This window comes from Bubalus bubalis, chromosome 10 (genome assembly GCF_019923935.1).
Source record: "Bubalus bubalis isolate 160015118507 breed Murrah chromosome 10, NDDB_SH_1, whole genome shotgun sequence".
In the NCBI taxonomy this organism is placed as follows: Eukaryota; Metazoa; Chordata; class Mammalia; order Artiodactyla; family Bovidae; genus Bubalus; species Bubalus bubalis.
The window spans coordinates 3,368,361-3,386,350 of record NC_059166.1 but is presented as its reverse complement, the minus strand read 5'-3'; the positions used below and the strand labels follow the sequence as shown (position 1 = coordinate 3,386,350).

Genomic DNA, 17,990 nt, shown 5'->3' with positions numbered 1-17,990 from the left:
AGGAAGCGCCTCTGCTCCAGCCAAATGGCCCCAGACTAAATAGAGAGGAGCCAGCGTCCGTGGTGTGGGAGATGATAGCAAAAGACGTGTAGGGCGAGCGTGGCCAGAAACAGCCCCGGGGGCCCGAGGCGGGCAGCAGCAGGTCCCGTCCCAAGCGCGCGGCTCCCGCCGCCCTCCCGGCTTACCCTTCCCCGCGACACGAGGAGCCTGGGGAAGCCCGGGGTGCCGGGCTGGCCGAGCCCCCCCCGACCCTCCAGAGAAGCCTGTCGCCGGCCGCCCAATGCCCCCCGGCCGGCCACACACACCCGGCCCGCCACCCGCCTCGGGGAACGCGGAACCTGGCACTTACTGGGGCTCAGGAAACACTCCGTCAGCCTTCGGAAGCAGCTCGCGTTATTAGAAGGTCCATCTTCCATGTCGGAGCCGAAAAGCAGCGGGAACGCGGAGGCGAGCGCGGCGCCGGCGCCTCGGGGCCGCCGCGCCGTTCGGCCGCCGCCGCCCGGGTTGGGACCGGGACCGGGAACCGGAGCGGGGCAGCCCCCGCCGGCGCCCGGGAAGCCGCGGGAGCCCGCGCGGGGGGCGGCCGGGCCGAGCGGGAGCCGGGGCGGCGGCGGCGGCCGGGGCCCGGCGCGGGGCGAGAGCAGCAAGCCTCGGAGCGCGGGGGAGAGGAAGAGCCGCCGCCGCCCGCCGCCGCCGCCGCGGTGACTCCTGCTTGGGGGGACGCTCAGGGGAGCCGCCTCTTGTCCGCCGCCGCCGCCGCCGCCAGCATCGCCGCCGCCTCCTCGGGCCGCCGCCGCCGCCGCCGCTGCGCCCTCCCTTCCTGGGAGACGCGCGGGGAGGTGAAAAGCAGATGAGGAGGGGAGAAGAAAAGGCGGGGGTTGGGGGGGCGGCGGCCAGAAGTAAAAGGAAGATGGAGCGGAGACGCGGACCGGGGAGGAGAAGGCGAGCGCGAAGGGAGCGCGCGCTGCAACCCAGCCACCCCCGCCGCCGCGCGCAGACAGGGCGCCGGGGCCCCCCGGGGGGCTGGCGCGGCCAGCGGAAGAGGGGGGCGGGCGCGGGGACCAGGCGCGCTCGGCCCGGCCGCGACCAGGCGGCTCGGGGGCCGGGCCCGGGCCGGCTGCGCTCCTCCCGCCGGCGGCGCTGCGCCCGGGCTCCGGGCGGAGTTTGCCAGAGCCGGGCTCGTCCCCCGCCGCGGGCAGGGGGGCCTGGGGGCGGGGAGCAAGTGGCTCTTCGGGGCTGGCCATGGCCCCCCTCCTCCTCCTCGGGCCGCCGGTGGGGGCCGGCCGCGGGCGGGAGGGGCGCGCGACAGGCCGGGACTCCGCGGGCTCCGCCCCCGCAGGGCCAGCCCTCCCGGGCCGATCGGCCCGTTCGTCAGTCTAGTCCTCCTCTCCTGTCTTCCGCGCCCGCTCGGCCCAGTCTTCACATCGTATTCCGCATGGGGGGCCGGGAGGACCCGGGGCCCGGAGGGCGAGTCCCCCGCGGCGGCGCCTGGCTGCCGGCCGGCGCGCACAATCGGCGTGCTCCCGGCGGGCGAGGGGCGGCGGAGACGCTGCCTGCAAGCGTGGCGTGGTCTGTGCGCGCTCCGGTGGTGGCTAAGCCTCAGCGACTGCTCGAAAGCAGCGGAGAAAAGCGCCGCAGTGCCGCTGCCCGTGGAGGCGGCGGCGGCGGCTGCAGAAGACGCCCACTGGCGGAGCCAAGGCGCCCCACGCCGCAGCCGCCCGCGCCCACGCAGCGCGCCCCGCAGCTACTTGGCCCCCCGGCGCCAGGCCCCACACCCCAGCGGCTCCCGGGGTCCAGGGTGCGCCCCGGGCCCGGGCCGGAGGACCGAGCCACGCCCGGGTCTCTGCGAGGCGTCCTCACATCTGGGCCTGGTGTTAGATTCTTGATACCCGCCGCCCTGCAGCTGCTCCAGCTGTGCGCCGCCGGGCGAGCCTTGTCCCCTGCCCGGGCCCGGGAACCCTCCCGCCAGCCGGCCCGCAGCTCCAACCGAAATGTGCTCACAACTCCCAGGAGAGTGCCAACTCAGACGCTGGGTTGGAATTTCTATCAAGGCTTACTGTTCCCAGTAAACTAGGGTTTAGCAAGCCAGCTCTTCCCCAGGACTCCCTTTCTGATACTTTACAACGAACTTTGTGTGCACAACCCAGTTTGCCCAGGTGAGGCCAGAGAATAGAAAAGGCAAACAAGTTCTGAGACTGAGTCCTCACCCTCGGCTTTCTCGGACCATGCCCCCCTCCCTCGGCCCCCAGCCCCAATCCAGACAATGACTACAGAAAGGAACTATGTCGCCCAACGGGCGCTCTGAGCACGGAGCGGCCGCCAGAAGTTTGCCAAGTTGGAGAGCCGAGCGCCCGGCGCGCAGGTGTCGGTACCCGCCCATCGCAGGCAGCGGAGCCATAGCAGCGCTGCGGATCGGGGGTTGTGGCGGTGGGTCGGCTGCCCCACGGCGGGACGGGCTGCCCAGACTCCCTGGCCTAGGTCACCTTCCCAGGACTGGGGCCGGCGCGCCGAAGCCCAGCTTCCGCGAAGGTCAAGACGGTCACCTGAGCGAGAGGCATGCGCGGCGGTGCAGCCGCTCGGTGGATGCAGGGCCGGGGACCCCAGTGTGCGCTTGGTCCCGGGGTCTCTTCTAGCCCTCCACTTTTTTTTATTCTTCTCTCCGTCCAGTTCGGAGGGATTTTTTTATCTTGAAATATAATTTCTTCCCTAGTCTGCTTTTCCCCACTCTCATCCAAACGGCCACAGTGGAAAAGGGCATGTGTGTATTTGCACCAGACTGGGCAGGCGGGGCGCGGGGACGGCGGCGCGGCCCGGGTTCCCCAGCCAGGTCCCCGGGCGTTTCCGCGACTGCCCGGTGAACTCTGAGCGTCGCTCCTAGCGCGCGCCAGCCCTGGCACTCGCTGGATCGGAATTCTTCACTTTGCGGAACCAGCAAAAGATTCCGGTGGCTCTTACCTTACGGGGGGTGGAAGGGGGTGGAATTTGCCTGCTGTGTTTTTTTGTTTTGTTTTGTTTGGCGAAGAAAGAACCGAAACGGCCGAGCCGCATAGCCCGGTCTCCCGAAGCCTCCAGGCCGACGCGGCTGGCTTCGCTAACACCTGTTACTCTCCCGGGAGTCGGGGATCCGCGCGCGCGGCGCCCTCGGCCCCGCGGGAAGGGTCTGCCTGGCTGCCCGGCGGTTTGGGGAGGACGCGTTTCTCCTGGAAGTGTTCACTGTTCATTCTTCTGCAGGCAGAATGCTTCTGAATGTCCTTTAGGTTTCTTCGGTTGCCTTTTGGAGTTATTCAAGTGACTTTCCTGTTACAAGAAAATGTGTCTTTAGTTTGAAGAGAAGCCATCGGAGCGCCCAGGCACAGGGCACAGGGAGGAAAGCATCAGATATTTGTTCTTTTGGGTCTTCGTTAAATCAGGACACAAGCTTCAGGATGGTCACTAGCCCTCTTCTGAAATCAATTTCTTTCTACTTTACTTCCTTCTTTTCTCCAGCCGATGGCTGGACAGCACACACTTCCCGTACCAATGAAAAATGCCAGAGCCTGACAACGGAAAAGGAACAGGTTGAGGAGGAGCCTTCTGATTACTGATCATATCTGTTAAGTGTCCTCCTTACTTAATACTGGAGGGCACTTCTGTTCATGTGAATCCAATAGGCGCCCAGCCACTGTTTCTTCTTCGTGAAATATTTAGTCAAAGATTTAAATCACAGACACACAGCCTCAGAGGGCGCTGTCACTCACCCACGTGTGCAGGTGCTGCAACACCTGTCGAATGCTGTTTCTTGCAGATTCTTTTCCTTCGCTTTGAGTTTCCTTAGTGATGTCTCAGAAGGAGAAGACTGGGACTGAATACTTGTTACTCCAAACCTTTCAGGAATAAACAGGTTGGCTCATAATTAAGTGAGCTCTCCATTCTGATAGCCCTCATAAAGCTTGAAACTTAGTTACATGTCAAAATGTTATCAGATCACAATACAATTTAAGCAAACCGAAATTAGGAGCTGTAATTCCAAAAGCAGAGGAAGAACCACTGCCAAAGTTCACCCCACTACTATGTACTCTCTATGAAATGAACAGTTTCCTTCGTTCTCAGGTGAAGACATGCCCGTCCACACTGCAAAGATTGGAAACTAAGAGAATATCAGCAGGGCAGCTAACACCAGGAAGGGTGCCAAGATCATGATGCTCATCACTAGCAGTTCAGCATTTTAGAATATAAAACATTCGCCTCTGCCCTCTATGAAGGAAAACGATCAAGAAAGAAATCTATATTGGTAATGAAGCCTTATATTAGTGGACCTGTGCAACTACAAGCAGACTTACATTCTCTAAGAATTCTTCTATATGTTATTTTAAAATTAGCTTAATTGCATATTAATTTTATATTAATTTTAGTATTTTATGCATAATAATCCATATATAGAGGAAAGAATATCTGCCTGATTATTATCTAATTTGAAAGATATGTTCATAAAAACATTTTAAAGCATGGCTCAAGGAAGAGACTAAGAAATGGTAAAATGTTGGTTTTTCTCATCAAATTTCTTTATAAGTTAACCATGCACCCCTTTTACAAAAGAGCTTAAGAGTTAGGTACAATAAGTATAATTAATATTTTATGAATGCTTTGATCAACATGTGGGCCTGTGTCTCAATTGATTTTATTTTACAACTTTTAATATTAGTGCTTACAGCTATAAAAATTCACAGTGCTAATTCTTGAATAATGTTTTTTCTTTTTAAATGCTAGTAACCTTTCTTTATAAAGATATAAGACACAGGTTGATTAAATATTAAACTTGTCTATTTATACAGACAGTCTATAAAAGGACATTCTTTTTATCCTGATTTTAATTTCTGTGACATTTAAAATAGTTATTTGAGCAAAATAATTTACAAGCAAGTGTCTATTGCTCCCAAACGTAGTAAAAACATGTGGGTTTATATGTCAGACTTTTCCATTTAATTGCTACTAAGTTATCAACATGTGTCATATCACACAAGCTCTCTGCACTCTAAGAAGATAATTTATTCCTTGTCTGGCATGTTAACCTGGAGTCCAGCCGCCAGGCACTAATTCACGCCTCCCAAGCCCACCAAGTCTCTCACTGGAGTTTTAAGCACTTCTTTCTCAAAGCCTGCCTTCATTTTTCTCCAATCCATCACAGCTTTGTTGTCTCCTGGAACTAAGGTATTTTATCTGCGTATATGAACGTGTTACACTAAACCTCTTCCAAATTTTAATGCACATAAAATTTGCATTGACAATTTTACTTTAAACAGCGTGATATGTGAAGTCATGCGTCTCTTCCTCCGTAACCTCCAGCAGAGGCCAGCACGCAGGAGGCACTCAGCGTTGGCTCCCCTGCCTGTCACCTCGTGCCACCTGATGACAGACTGCCGTTAGCACTGACGCCAGCAAATGGTGACTGGAGAGAAGCATGCGTTCTTACAGTACTATTACAGTCAGGCCTATTTCTTAAAAGGGCATTACAGTTTCAATAAGCACAATGTTGTTACACAGTCAATACACTGAATGGGACAGCCTTGAAAACAGACTGGAGTTGAGAAAACCAACTCCTTCAGCCCTAATATTCCTAAAACTGCAGTTCTGATTAAATTATTTTATGAACTCAAATCAATTAACTATAAAACAAATTAAATTTTAGTATTGCTTTGTGTTATAAAACAACTAAAAACCAGTTGCTCTTCTTCACTAAAACAATGCCTAAATGGTGCTTAATTTCCAATTAGGGAATGCTTTTGAGAACTGGCCTGTTGTTAAAACATTAATATTCCAAATAAATCTCCTTAAGTATGAAAGGGGGAGTCAGCATATTCCTTGCTGAATAATAAGATCCAAGTAGAAATTTTCATTAATCAAAAGCAAAACATTAATTCCTCATGCAAATAAGCACTGCTTAATGGCTGAGTATCCAGCCCCTGGGGCTTCCCTGGTGGCTCAGAGAGGAAAGAATCTGCCTGCAATTGGAGAGACCTGGGTTCAATCCCTGGGTCAGGGAATGCCAACCCACTCCAGTATTCTCACCTGGAGAATTCCATGGACAGAGGAGCCTGGTGGGCTACCATCCACGGGGTCACAAAGAGCTGGACACGACTGAGACTAACACCTTCGCTGCTTTCATCTAGCCCCCAGGAGGCTGGTGCTAAGAGGCCTGCTGAGGTTAAACAATCAATACTAAGTTTCTGTGATAATCCTATGAGCATAACTACATTTTGAAGATACTGCCATTTTGAAAATATTGAGTCACTTCAGAAACCCACTGAGATTCACAGAATGCTGAGGCAGTCTTCACTTCTCAAAAGCACCCAAATTAGAATACAGCCCTGTTAAACGATCAACACTGTTAAAGTGTTAAATGATCAACACTTTGAATCAGCTTTCAGAGGTCACATGTATCACTTTCCTTGGAGGCTATCTTAAGAGTCAAACAGAAAACTGAATAAGAGAATTATATACATTTTTATATATTATACAAATAAAAGACTTAAACAAAAGAAACACTTCTCAAAGAGACCCAAAGTCAATTTAAAGCATTTAAGTAGAAAGTGACCGTGGAGGCACTGGGGATAAATAAGACAAGCTGCTGCTGCTAAGTCGCTTCAGTCATGTCCGACTCTGTACGTCCCCATAGACGGCAGCCCACCAGGTTCCTCCATCCCTGGGATTCTCCAGGCAAGAACACTGGAGTGGGTTGCCATTTCCTTCTCCAATGCATGAAAGTGAGAAGTGAAAGCAGCCCATCAGGCTCCCCCGTCCATGGGATTCTCCAGGCAAGAGTACTGGAGTGGGGTGCCATCGCCTTCTCCGAAATAAGACAAGTTGGGAATGGCCTAAATTTCCTGACCCCTGAGACCACCTTACATATAGACAAGCAGAGCGTTTCATAAACAGCTGTTAAAGTTCCTAATGAGTGTGTTCCCCAGGGAGGCTCGCCTTGTGTCCACACAAATGACTATGTTGTCAAGGTCATTTGAAATAAGCAGGTCTTCATCTGTGGCTTGGGAATCCTTTCCTTGCAAACATTATTTTAATAGCCACATTTCGCAATGAGACTTGACCTTTATACGAGGGGACACAGTGCCGTTATAAGAAAAAGTAAAATTGTTGATTCCGAGATTTGTCTCAAAAATAAGAAACAAAATGGCTCATTTAATCCAGAGAATGTATTCCTTTCTGTTCATCTCAAAACAAAACCCCAGCAGAACACAAAAACCAGTGGCTCCAGACTCGTGCGTGGATCTGGAGCAGAGCTGGCGGGCCTCTACGGGCGGCCAGCGGAGGCCGTGGCCGTTCCCACGGGCGGGCGGCTCGGGCCGTGACTGACCAAGACTGCGTTCTCCTGAGCTCCTCTCAGAAGAGCATCTGAAGGGAAAAGGAGACGGAGAGAAAGGCTGGTGCAGCCGCCGAGGGCTCTGCACACATCAGACACACAGACAGTTTTTTCCGGGTCTGGGTTTCACAATACAGACGGCCCTTTTCCTGATGACGGCAACCCTCCTCACACACACGCCATCTCAGGTCTGGAAAAGCTACACGTTGTGAACTATCACTGAAGTGAAGTGAAGTCGCTCAGTCGTGTCCGACTCTTTGCAATCCCATGGACTGTAGCCCACCAGGCTCCTCTGTCCATGGGATTTTCCAAATACTGGAGTGGGTTTCCATTTCCTTCTCCACAGGATCTTTCCGACCCAGGGACTGAACCCAGGTCTCCCGCATGGTAGGCAGGTGCTTTACCATCTGAGCCACCAACTTTGCATATTAAATCTTTTGAAAGGACCCTTATCACAAAAAAAAAAAAAAAAAAAAAAAGGACTCACTGAAGCCAGAAAGTAAGCAGCCTTGTTTTTTCAGCCACAGTTGTCTGTGTGACCACAGGAGCCAGAGAGCTGTGCTTGAAGGAGGAGAAAGCTGAGAGAGTGTGTCCTCCGAAACCTCTGGACACTTGCACTTTGTGTGGTTGAGATGCAGGGGTTTAATAACTTTGCTTTATCGTCTGTACTAATTCACATTGTGGTCATCAACAAGAGCAATGGTACAGTCTCCTTTCCTCCCCAAGGAGCTCTTTGGCAGGACATCCTTTGTTTCAGACAGAGGAGAGGAAAATACTACGAGCCAGAGCCTGGAGGCCCCAAGTTCAAATCTGCCCCTTTGAGGATCCTTGGTGTGCGGTTAGATTTTTGCCATCTGCTGGTGTGTGTGAAGGGCTTCTCCAGTGGCTCAGGGGTAAAGAATCCATGTGCTGTGCAGGAGCTGCAAGAGACGCAGGTTCAGTCCCTGGGTCTGAAAGATCCCCTGGAGAAGGAAATGGCAGCCCACTCCAGTATTCTAGTCTGGAGAATCCCATGGACAGAGGAGCTTGGCAGGCTACAGCCCATGGGGTTGCAAAGAGCTGGACATGACTGAAACGACTTAGCACACACGTATGGTGTATGTGAAAATTCCCTTATCCTCCCTCTAGGACTCCACTCTGGCAGAGACTTTCACAGGATGTTTCCAGAAATCTCCACCAGGAGTCTTGAGCCCCTGGCGCAGTATTCCACACTCTGCCTGTGTGCTATGCGGAGCTAGCTGCTTAGTCGTGTCCGATGCTTTGAGACCCCATGGACTGTAGCCCGCCAGGCTCGTCTGTCCATGGGAGTCCCCAGGCAAGAACACTGGAGTGGGTTGCCATTCCCTTCTCCAGGGGATCTCCCCAACCCCGGAATCCAACCAGGAGCTCCTGCATTGCAGGAGGATTCTTTACCAGCTAAGCTACCAGGTAAGCCCCACACTCTGCCTACTGGTGTTCAAAGTAATCCTACGTAAGAACATGTGCCCCATTCAAATAACCCATCATCACTTCTATCACTAACCAAACCCAACTATGCAGCATATCAAGCCTAGCTGAAAAAATAGAACAAAAAGCCACATATGTTCCTAAGTGGAATTCCCCATAATAAATATCCAGTTTTCTTTTCTTCCGCTTGCTGTGCCCTGAGAGCTTCTGGCTGAGGGACATGACTGTGGCCAACCAGGCAGACGCCATCTTTGCAGAAGACCACACCAAGGCTAAGTGGCCTTAAGTAATCTGTTGGCTTTGCTTTCCACGTCACACTGGTCCTTTCTAGAGGCCCAGCTGGCCCCAAGAAAGTCCAAGACAGTGCACCGGTCATTGACGGGGAGAAAGGGAACGTCCGTTAAAGCCGTGCCACCCGGCAGGGGGCCAGGACACTGTTCTGCTGCACTGGGCAGCTCATGGGGCCTCAGCCACAGAGAGCTTCGGATGGGCAAGCCCTGGGCACTCTCTGTGTCAACTCTGCCCGTCTTCTCCTTCCAAAGGGAGTGAGGGTGGGCCTCTGGTCCCAACATGGGCCTCTTAATCTGAAGATGGAATAGAGGTGGACATATATGGCGCCCAGACCTAGTACACTCCTTAACCTGAGCCACTAGGGAATGCATTTGAGTGAAATACAGGAAACAAAGGGTGGCTTCAAGGCAGTCACACCACAGTTACCACTCAGGGGCTGATTTCCCATCCACAGCATAAAGGGGCACTTACCACTTACCATAAAGGGGCACTTTCCCTTACCACAGGGCCACCAAGAAAAATAACAAAACATCATTAACTCAGATTCAACTCATTGACAACAAAAGTTTAGAAATGTTAATGTGCATCCTGAAAAATTCTCCTGCTGCTGCTGCTGCTAAGTCGCTTCAGTCGTGTCCAACTCTGTGCGGCCCCATAGACGGCAGCCCATGAGGCTCCCCCGTCCCTGGGATTCTCCAGGCAAGAACACTGGAGTGGGTTGCCATTTCCTTCTCCAATGCATGAAAGTGAAAAGAGAAAGTGAAGTTGCTTAGTCGTGTCCAACCCTTCGCGACCCCATGGACCGCGGCCCACCAGGCTCCTCCGCCCATGGGATCCTCCAGGCAAGAGTACTGGAGTGGGGTGGAATTGAACATTAAAACCAAGTTTAAAATGACTGTGACTTTTATCTGATAATCTTACATAATTGCAAATAAGTCAAGATACAGTCACCTTGATGTAAACCTGTGTGTTCCCCGTGGGAGCCTTATACCTCGGCTCTGGAGTTTAACTAGAAGCAGTGGCGGTATTTCTAGGGAAGCTGTCAAGGTCAGACCTGGTAGAGAGGACTTACAATCCCTGGGCTCTTAGAATACCCCAATCTCCATCACATTACACTCTTTAGGTGAGGAACAAGAATGGGGATAAATGTAAAACAAACTGAGAAGTTACAGTGGGCGGGGCCCCACTAGTTGAATTGGGGTCACACTGGATGAAGGAGACCTTCCCGGTGTCTCTGTTGACCGTGTTCCTCCACCTTCTTGCTAACTGCTGGAGTCTTAACAGGTGGACACTGTACACCCATGGCCTGCCTTTCACACTGTTGTTGTTAAGTCACTAACTCATGTCCAGCTCTTTTCAACTCCATGGATTGCAGCACGTCAGGCTTCCCTGTCCTTCACCATCTCCCAGAGCTTGCTCAAACTCATGTCCATAGAGTCAGTGATGCCATCCAACCACCTCATCCTCTGTCACCCTCTTCCCCTCCTGCCCTCAACCTTTCTCAGCATCAGGGTCTTTTCCAGTGAGTCAGCTCTTCACATCAGGTGGCCAGAGTATTGGAGCTTCAGCTTCAGCATCAGTCCTTCCAACGAATATTCAGAGTTGATTTCCTTTAGGCTTAACTAGTTTGATCTCCTTGCTGTCCAAGGGACCCTCCAAGAGTCTTCCCCAACACCACAGTTCGAAAGCATCAATCCTTCTGTGCTCAGCCTTCTTTATGGTCCAACATGCATGACTACCAGAAAAACCATAGCTCTGACTATATGGACCTTTGTTGACAAAGTGATGTCTCTGCTTTTTAATATGCTGTTTAGGCTTGTCACAGCTTTTCTTTCAAGGAACAAGCATCTTTTAATTTCATGGCTGCAGCCAGCATCGGCAGTGATTTTGGAGCCCAACAAAAGAAAATCTGTCACTTTCACATTACCCTACTCTGGTAAACAGATGGATTTCATAGGTGTTCAATGTATCACTGTTAAATCACCCTGAAGAAGAAGATCACTGTTTTTGAAGAACAAAAAGTAAATGAGGACTCCCCTGGTGGCACAGTGGATAAGAATCCAACTTGCTAATGCAGGGGACATGGGTTCCATTCCCTGTAGGGGAAGATCCCACACGCCCTGAAGCAAGAAAGCCTGTACGCCACAACTACTGAACCGGTGCTCCAGAGCGCGCGGGCCGCAGCTTGCAAAGCCCACTCGCCTAGAGCCCAGGCTCTGCAACAAGAGAAGCCACCACGGTGAGGAGCCTCCTGCAACTAGAGAAAGCCCGTGCACAGCAACGAAGACCCACGTCAACCAAAGATAAAAATAAAAAGTAAATGCTCTCTGCTTATAAATTCCCAGGGTCTCTGTTTTTCTGAATATCAGCCCATGAGAGGCTGCAGTGAAACACTCTTCTGATCTTTTTAAACCATTTTGATTAAATTTTCCTAACCCTCTTTTCCCGAGACTGGTAGATTTGGTAGTTACGGTTTCAGGATTCAATGAGCCTGATACCCTGGGGTGACCACAGAGGACACGTAACCCCTGAAGAGCATAGATTGGCAACAGCTACTGGTGCCCCCTGAACTCGAGGACTGAGCATGCACCATTCACACAGCCTCTGAGAGCCACGTCAGGCCAGGAGGAGAGAACAGATTGCTGGTTCTGCCCCCTTCATGCCGACCATTTCCTGTGTCTCTCCATGAATGTGTTATTACGGCTGCTCTCAAACACTCAAGTTAATTTACTCCCATAACTGCTCATAACAGCTCTCGAGGTGACTTTTATGGGCTAGGAATTAGGCCCATTTTGTAGATTTTGCATGTGGATTATAAACCTGATGAAAGGCAGCTACAGAAGGCAAATTAGGGCCTTTGATTTCCCTTTAAATATATAATGTGTGCTTTATTCTCCAAAGCAGCATGTCTGCATTCGGTATTTCCAATTTTTGTGTTTATTATAGTTAGATCACTTTAAAGAGGGTTCAGTTAATATGTTCCTCTGATATAAAAGCAAGCTTAAGCATGAAATAGCCCAGTTTTCTATAGCTGGGTTTTTAAGTATACATGCTATGAAAATCTATCCATTTGTTTTCAGTCAAATCTTATTTCTTAAGTAACCATAAAATACAGGTGAAGTCTGATTTAATGTTTGGAACTCTGATTTAAAGAAGTTCACTGTAAATAAGTTTTCAGGAGATCAATGCAAGGAGGTTAGGGTTAGGGTTAGGGCTAGGGTTGGATCTATAATCTAACTTAAAATATCCCTTTATTCATCTGTTTGCTTGTCTATTTTTGGCCAGACCTCAGCTTTTGGAATCAGAGTTCCCTGACTCGGCATCAGCTCTGGCCCTGGGCAGTAAAACTGTCCTAACTTTACTTGACTGCCAGAGAATTCCCTAGAATATTCATTTGAATCTTGCATTTAGAACCTGATTCAAATTATAAAATAGAAGATTTCCACAAAGTTTATCAGAAAATCATTAATTGCTTAAAGGTATCCATTACCCATCTATATCTCCTGGGTCACTGTCCAAAGCAAGGGCTTTTAACTTGACCAAAGCCTTTTAACAAAACTCCAGCAATTCACTGCGGCCACTGGAGTCTGCAGTCTGTACTGGATGTCAGAGCCTCCTTTCCCGTTCCCTTTACAGAGGATTAAAATAAGGTGAAAGCGGTGGGCTGACGCTGATGAAGGCGGTTAAACGTGGAACTAAACACACTTAGCGTGCCCCAGAACTGTCATTTCTGGGTGGGTTTATCTAGGATACAGTTACTGAGCGCAGTATAACTGAAGAAACTATAATTAGTGGGGGAAAAATCTAATTTTTCAAATCTTGCATTTGGCTTATAAAATCACATTTTACTTTAAAACATTAAAAGGTAGAAGAATCACCATCACAATTTCCTGGCGCTGTAACGGTGTTGCTGTGCAAGTACAGGCCGGACGGGCACGGTTTGTGAAGTCTACTTGGTAGGGCAAGTCTTAATTGGAAAGTAAACGTGCAGATTCACAACCGCAAAATACAGATGGAAAGTTCTGTAATAATAGAAAAACCCAAAACCCTGCCTCTAAAAAGCCCAAATCAGTGGCAATACATGAGCTCTGAGTGGCAAAGAATTTAAAGAGGGTCTAAAAATCATGGTCTATCTGTTGAATAAGTAGTCACCAGGCACAGCGCAGCTCTGATGAAAATAAAACTTTATCAGTAGATGAAAGAGATGAAGGAAGGGACTAGGACGTGCACCCATACAGGTGAACATAACTCAAGATTCCATACTGTGGGCAGACTCCCCAGAGTGCATTTCCATGGAATTCAGTTTACAAAAGCCAAACCTATAACCCTACTTTGAAGCACGCTATTCCAAAACAAGAAACGCAGAGCAGGTAAACGTTTTTCATTGTTTTCTTTCCAGACCATAGCAGGTTTGGCTTCTTTAGAGCAACGTATTGAACGGCTTCTTTCTCAAGTTTGAAAGACAACGGCTAATACTCAGGTCCTCAGAGAGCAGGAGTTACTACACTGTGGCAGCGAGAGGCCCCCCAGAGATCCCGAGATCCCGCCCACAACTGAAGCCTCTTCCCGTTTCACAGAGTCAGCTCAATACCGTAGTTTCTCTTATCTTATACGCTATTGGTTTCAGCTGCTCTGAACTCTCTCTTCGCACTTGCACTTACCATCTTCTCTCAGTTTTTTGTGATGTGTACACAGCTCCTTTATTTTCAGGCTTTCTTCTCTCATGCTGAAGTCATTTCTTTCCATACATTTTCCCTGAGTTGTGCTTTCAGGGGTCCCATGGTCTTCGAAATAAAATATTCCCCCTTTCACATGTTTCTAGATTTCTAATTTCAGTTTTAACATCCTCTTTGATAGACGGGTTATACAGAAGTGTGCTTGTCAATTTCCAAGTAGCAAAGAATGTTTTCAGCCACATTATTATCGTTTTTTTAAATTTTTTGACTATAGTAAAAGAATATGCCCTGTAAAATCTCTGATTTTACATTTAAAGTGTTCTTTGCATCCAAGTGTAAGTTCAACTTTTATAAAGATCTGGTGGGGAAGAAGAATCTGAGCTGGGCAGACTTGTGTCTTTGTTGGAGAGACAAACTGGCCAAGTTTAAACTGCTTATACCTCCTTCCAAGTGTGTGTCTCTGAACAAAATACAGAACGGCTTTGAGCTTCATTTTTCATCATCAAAGTGGGAACAATAATAGTATTCATGTCCTAATGTTACAGTGAGAATTATGGAGGACTATGCAACCCAGATACGATATAGAGACATTACTTTGCCAACAAAGGTTCGTCTAGTCAAGGCTATGGTTTTTTCTGTGGTCATGTATGGATGTGAGAGTTGGACTGTGAAGAAGGCTGAGCGCCAAAGAATTGATGCTTTTGAACTGTGGTGTTGGAGAAGACTCTTGAGTGTCCCTTGGACTGCAAGGAGATCCAACCAGTCCATTCTGAAGGAGATCAGCCCTGGGATTTCTTTGGAAGGAATGATGCTAAAGCTGAAACTCCAGTCCTTTGGCCACCTCATGCGAAGAGTTGACTCATTGGAAAAGACTCTGATGCTGGGAGGGATTGGGGGCAGGAGGAGAAGGGGACGACAGAGGATGAGATGGCTGGATGGCATCACTGACTCAATGGACGTGAGTCTGAGTGAACTCCGGGAGTTGGTGATGGACAGGGAGGCCTGGCGTGCTGCGATTCATGGGGTTGCTAAGAGTCCGACACGACTGAGCGACTGATCTGATCTGATCTGATGTGTGTAAAATGTCTCACGTGGTGCCTGGCATGTCATATGCATGCAATAGACAGGAATACTATTAAGAAAAAAGGAAAAGAAAGAAACTGGTCTCTGGAGTCAGAAGAGCCTGATTTTGAAGCCTGGATCTGCCACACTCTGGCAGCTCTTTCAAGTCATTTTAGACGTAACTGTGAGGATTAATTGTGAGGATTCAGAGAGAAAATGCATGCCTGGCACAGGGCCAGCGCCCCATGACTGGGACCTACTATTTTTCTTAGGGTCATAAAATGAGACAACTCAGGCTGAACTGTGTTTTTAGCGAACAAGCTTTTAGCCTAACTGATGATTCTTGAAGGCCTTCCCAGGCCAAAGAAAACCAGTGATCTTGTCGCGAAAGGACAGAAGCCACCAGGCCTCAAAGCATCTGCCGCAGAAAAGTGCAGCTGCTCTGTGAGCACTGTCACACCAACTTCCAACGCCAATCGGGATTTTTCGTGTCTTTTGTGGGCTTCTCCCCAGCTCAGTTCTCAAAGCTTGGGGACATGTGGTTCCATTCTGTCTCTTCCTTATTCCCTCACCTCTCAGCCTCCTCCCTGAGCCTTGGCATATTCTCCATCCAGGTGCCCACAGTCCATACCCGCCCACCGCAGCCAAGGCCTTTTCTTCTGCGAAAACTGAGCAAAATTGTCAACCTTGAGTTTTTAGAGTAAGTCATCTTGGTGATAAGAAGAGAGGTGAAGATATCAAGATAATTTGATATTAGAAAAATCAACGGTTTTCTATACTTCTGTCTGCCCTAAAACTATGGCTATATTTTTAATATGAATTTGCTATTCTGAAAATAAGCAACTCTTTTTATATGCTTTTGAAACCCTACGATTTAAATATCTGCTTTGTCTGCTTGTTTTTGTTTGGAAAGACATGTATTAAGCAAAAGGCGCAAACCCCAGAACTTTGCATCTCATCACTGCGAAGTGTAAATAAAATTAGACTACATGCCGGCTAGTCATTAGCAGTGCCATCCATGCCTGGGTCTAAAGTCAGGGTTTATTTTTATTTGATAAGGCTAAAGTATATTATTGTGTAAGTATTTTCTGCATATTGAGAAGGGAAAAGAAGTCTTTCAATATTTTTTAGTTCAAATTTTTTCTTGAATGATTTACATTCTATATTTAGTTAAAATAAGATCATTTTTAAAACCAAATGAACGAATGCGCGCAGGGCGCTCCTGTGTGTGGATGCCCCGAGGAGACGGGCAAACGCAAAAGCACTGCCATGTCTCCCCAGGTGGCCTCGGGCCAAGAAGGAAACCCGGCAACGCTGGCCGAGGGGTCTGGGGGCGGCTGACCACCAGCTCTTGCACCACACTAGGAAATCACTCATGTGCTCTGTCAACAGACACTTAGCTGGGTGTCCACCACGCCAGGCATTATTCTAGACACTTGGGATACATGAGTGAACCAAGCAGATAGAAACCCCTGCCCTTACGAAGCGCATACTCCAGGATGGAGAATAGAAAGCCATAAATGTCATAAGTAAGTAGGCTGGACGGTGGCAGCCGTGGTGGATATGAGGGGGTTGGGCACTGGCAGCCTTTCAGCAGCGGGTGGGCGGGGCTCACTGAGAAGCTGAGATGTGAGTCAAGACTTGGCAGAGGCGAGGGTGAGCCTGTGGGCGTGGGGAGAATACTACTCCGGGGGAAATACTTCACGGGCCCCACGAAGACAGCGTGTGTGGCTTCTCCAAAGGAGCCAGGTGGTCAGTGTGCCAGGAGACTTGAGGCGGGCAGGGGCGGGAGTGGCCAGGAGGTAGCAAGGGCATGGCCACCAGTTCCTGCAAGCTGTTTAGGCCATTGGCCTTGGTCTTCCTTCTTCATGAAATGGGGAAACTTTGGTGGACTTACATGATCTGACTTTTGTTTTTAAAAAATATTATCTACATTTCATGTATATTTTTTCTCCTGAATTGCTCTGGAAGGATGGAGGTACCAGGAGGCTGGCAAAGTGGCAATCCACAGCTGTGCCCCCTTTCCTGTGTAAGGACAGGTCTGTAAGCTCAGGAGTGGGTGGAAAAGTGAAAGTGAAAATCACTCAGTCGTGTCCGACTCTCTGTGACCCCAGGGACTTCAGTCCATGGAATTCTCCAGGCCAGAATACTGGGGTGGGCAGAGTGGGTAGCCTTTCCCTTCTCCGGGGGATCTTCCCAACCCAGGGATCAAACCCAGGTCTCTGACATTGCAGGCAGATTCTTTACCAGCTGAGCCACCAGGGAAGCCCAAGAATACTGGAGTGGGTAGCCTATCCCCTCTCCAGCAGATCTTCCCAACCCAGGGATCAAATTGGGGTCTCCTGCATTGTAGGTGGATTCTTTACCAGCTGAGTGGATGGAAGCTGACCTTCAAAGAGCCCTGAAGGTGAATGGGGGAGGGGCCTCAAGCGCCATCTCCTCCTGCAGGACAGGTACTATCTTATTCCCAAGAAATGGAACTGTTCTGATAACGACTTTCAAAACAAAATTACAACCAGTCAGAATGGCTGCGATCCAAAAGTCTACAAATAATAAATGCTGGAGAGGGTGTGGAGAAAAGGGAACCCTCTTACACTGTTGGTGGGAATGCAAACTAGTACAGCCACTATGGAGAACAGTGTGGAGATTCCTTAAAAAACTGGAAATAGAACTGCCTTATGACCCAGCAATCCCACTGCTGGGCATACACACTGAGGAAACCAGAAGGGAAAGAGACACGTGTACCCCAATGTTCATCGCAGCACTGTTTATAATAGCCAGGACATGGAAGCAACCTAGATGCCCATCAGCAGATGAATGGATAAGAAAGCTGTGGTACATATACACAATGGAGTATTACTCAGCCATTAAAAAGAATACATTTGAATCAGTTCTAATGAGGTGGATGAAACTGGAGCCTATTATACAGAGTGAAGTAAGCCAGAAAGAAAAACACCAATACAGTATACTAACGCATATATATGGAATTTAGAAAGATGGTAACAATAATCCTGTGTACGAGACAGCAAAAGAGACACTGATGTATAGAACAGTCTTATGGACTCTGTGGGAGAGGGAGAGGGTGGGAAGATTTGGGAGAATGGCATTGAAACATGTAAAATATCATGTATGAAACGAGTTGCCAGTCCAGGTTCGATGCACGA

At 49.4% G+C, this 17,990-nt stretch overlaps 1 protein-coding gene across 2 annotated transcripts in view; it reads right to left on the bottom strand.

Moving 5' to 3' along the window:
- The window catches only part of PDE10A (phosphodiesterase 10A), a 265,447-nt gene extending 264,175 nt beyond the window's left edge, over nt 1-1,272 (bottom strand). Inside the window, exon 1 of one of the 2 annotated variants that reach the window (XM_025294284.3) lies at nt 350-1,272. In XM_025294284.3, the coding sequence (XP_025150069.2) occupies nt 350-1,244 (895 nt within the window). In that variant the 5' untranslated portion in view covers nt 1,245-1,272. The remainder of the gene's footprint in view (nt 1-349) is intronic. The other variant, XM_006067063.4, reaches the window with a different exon arrangement.
- Between the last annotated feature and the right edge of the window lie 16,718 nt (nt 1,273-17,990).